Genomic DNA, 3,185 nt, shown 5'->3' with positions numbered 1-3,185 from the left:
AAAAATCCGAAAAATTGACAAAAACCGGATCGATAAAAAACTGACTTAATTGGTTTGGTTTGGTTCCAATATTTTAAGAACCGACTTAATTGGTTTGATTTCTTTTTAGGAAAAAATCGATCCAAACCGAACCATAAACACCCCTACTTCTAGAGTTGCTATATAAATATGTGAACTGAGCCCTCTTCATTTCATTGTCAATCAAAACTAGCAAGTCTTGCAATTGTTTGTGAGTGAGAGATTAGCAAAGAGAGGAGTTTCCATTTTTGGAAAAAACAAAGATGGCTATTTCTGGCCACTGGGCATTTGCTTTTGGTGTCCGTGGTAAATCACGTTTTCTTGTTCCTTTAGTATCCGTGTTAACTTTGTAGGATCTTACGGTAGATATATATGGTCATTCTCGCTTCTTATTCTTTCTTCCTTTAATTTCTACAGTAATAGCTAGGAAATAAATATTGGTCAATAGTGGGCCAATAACAATTATATTATGACTTAATTTATAGACAAATCCAAACAATATCTTAGTGGAAGTGTCAATTAATCATTTCATCGTACTGGCGTATCCTCAATCATTAACGTACATAATTTAATCATTGCATGGATCTTTGGGGGTATTTTATCTCTTCCAATTAATCATTATTTTATCAAGAATTTCTTTTGTTGACCCCTTAAGTTTTCTATCTTGCAGGAAATATTGTCTCGTTTATTGTTTTTCTCTCTCCACTGTAAGTTAGCTGTTGCCCGTATTCGTTTTACTTTATTTTATACGGTGTGTTTGCTCTAGACTATAGTCAGAAGCGAAGCTATGTTAGCCATGGTCAACTGATCACCATTCTCCGAAAAATTATATTACGTATAAGGTAAAATATTACTTATTATTGATTAAAAATAGACTTTGAACACCCTTGTATAGGCCAATAGTAAAGGGTGTTAAAAATTTGAACACCCTTATTAAATTTTTTTTCTATTATTACTATAGTCATTTGAGTAATTGCATACTTATTCACTTGTAGGCCTACATTTTATAAAATTTACAAGAAGAAATCAACAGAAGGCTATCAATCAATTCCGTATGTGATTGCTCTATTCAGTTCCATGCTTTGGATATACTATGCATTTCTCAAGACCAACACGACCCTTCTCATCACTATAAACTCCTTTGGGGTCTTCATTGAAACTATTTACGTTGGTTTTTACCTTTTCTACGCACCAAAGAAAGCCAGGGTAAGTTTTTCAAGAGTTACTTTTGTCTCTCTCTTTAATTATTTCTCTCTTAATACGAAGAAAGAAAAGGAATAATTTGTCACAGTCTGATAAACGCAGATCCAAACAGTGAAGATGCTTCTTTTAACAGTGGTTGGTGGATTTGGTGCAATTATCCTCATTGCTCAGTTTCTATTCAAAGGTGTCGCTCGTGGGCAAGTGGTTGGATGGGTTTGCCTTGTTTTCTCCTTATGCGTGTTTGCAGCAGCTAAAGAAGAGAAGCTGCCCAAGCTGCAAACTGTGCAGGCCTAAGACTTTGTGAACCTTTAAGTTTACATGCACCATCTGTATTACTCCCTCCATTTCAATTTATGTGAATCCATTTGACTGGCACGGAATTTAAGAAAAGATAGAAGACATTTGAATTTGTGGTGTAAAATGAGGCACATATATTTTATGTGGCTATAAATCATTGCATAAAGGTAAATTGTTTCCAAATAGGGAAATAGGTCATTCTTTTTTGCACGGACTAAAAAGAAAATAGGTTCACATAAATTAAAATGGAGGGAGTATTATGTCAACAAATTAAAATTTCCACTGTATTAATTGATATTCTGAGTTCGCCTCTGGTAATGCTTCCCATCATAGGATCGAATTTGATGGGAATTGGGTATATGTTGTGTCATAATTAAGTTTGTGTATACGGTCGAAATTGATTTCGGCCTTCGTACGTCTGATCAAGATGGAAACATAGTGGACCGAAGAAAGTCTTCATAATATCGAGATGGGATCCAAAAAGGCACAAACGTGCTTCAAGTTTCAGGGACAGGTCAAATACCGAGCTCCAAGTTATTATCGAGCTCGGATCCGAATCGAACTATGATAAGATATGATGGAATCGAGCTTAAGGGCCAGATGCCTGCCAATACCGAGCCCAAGTCATTACCGGACCCCGAGTCGGCATCAATATCAAACCCGCATCGAGCTTTAAAACTGGAAACCGACCAATACTAAGTCCGATCAAGATCGAGCTCATAGACAAGAGCCGTTGCAGCCGTACTAAGGGAGAGAATATCGACGGGGAATAGAGAAAAGCTGATTTATCATGGGTTCCCCACTATGTATTTTTAATTATATCTAAAGTAGGATCCCACACTATAAAAAGGATGGCTATATTTTTTTTAAAGCATCAAGTTTTGCATACATTGTAACTTAGTTATCATACACTCCCATATTGAAGAATTGTCCTTTTTTAGCTTCATAGATTGATTCATCTTGCTTAATCTATAAATCATCCTCTTTTCAACTTTGCTTATTTTTCACTTTTTACAGTCAATATTCGATATTTCTATTTACTCTTACGATTTGTGTCAAGTTATACCACATACTCTTAGAACTACATACAAATTCAACTCTATCCATTTTTCTGGTAAACAGTTTGGCGCCCACTGTGGGGCTAAGGATAACAGTGGTTATTTGATATGAATCCACAAAACACGCCATTTTATGCTTGTTTCCGGAAGTGTCTTTGATTTCGAATTAGCAACGACGAGCTATCAATTAAATGGCCTTTCCTTATCGACAACGAAGCTGGTCTTCAAGGTGAGAATAACAACTTGACGCCCAGGACCGAAAGGCCGCTTGTCGACGTCGTTGGAGCTCGAGTCAAAGTGCCACTAGACATTAATTCGCATGTGGCCATTGAGGCAAACCTACATTCTGAACCTGAAAATAGCATTCATAGTGGCATTCGATCTGCAGCTCGAGATAACCATAACATCGAGGAAAACGGCGTCAGCTTGCGTATGATTTTCGAAATATTGCAAGCTCAACAGGCAGCAATAGCTCAGTTGCAGAGTCAAACCCAGATACCGAGCAGGCCGGAGCCCAGTCCACCCCGAGAAATCACCCACAGAACGGAACCAGCTATAGTAAGATCAAATGAGCAAGGAGAAATTTCGTATGCCCGAGATTCCTAAATA

The 3,185-nt window shown here is 37.2% G+C and overlaps 1 protein-coding gene across 1 annotated transcript; it reads left to right on the top strand.

The window, feature by feature from the left end:
• Positions 1 to 204: 204 nt before the first annotated feature.
• On the top strand, positions 205 to 1,816 carry LOC104096420 (bidirectional sugar transporter SWEET11-like). Its single transcript, XM_009602783.4, has 4 exons — positions 205 to 324; positions 689 to 725; positions 1,014 to 1,224; positions 1,324 to 1,816. Exons 1-4 carry the CDS (start codon positions 282 to 284, stop codon positions 1,513 to 1,515), a joined length of 483 nt encoding a protein of 160 aa, XP_009601078.1. The 5' UTR covers positions 205 to 281; the 3' UTR covers positions 1,516 to 1,816.
• The last annotated feature ends 1,369 nt before the right edge of the window (positions 1,817 to 3,185 follow it).

Source organism: Nicotiana tomentosiformis, chromosome 3 (genome assembly GCF_000390325.3).
Source record: "Nicotiana tomentosiformis chromosome 3, ASM39032v3, whole genome shotgun sequence".
NCBI lineage: Eukaryota > Viridiplantae > Streptophyta > Magnoliopsida > Solanales > Solanaceae > Nicotiana > Nicotiana tomentosiformis.
The sequence above is the reverse complement of the archived record's forward strand: the minus strand, read 5'-3'. Positions and strand labels throughout refer to the sequence as shown.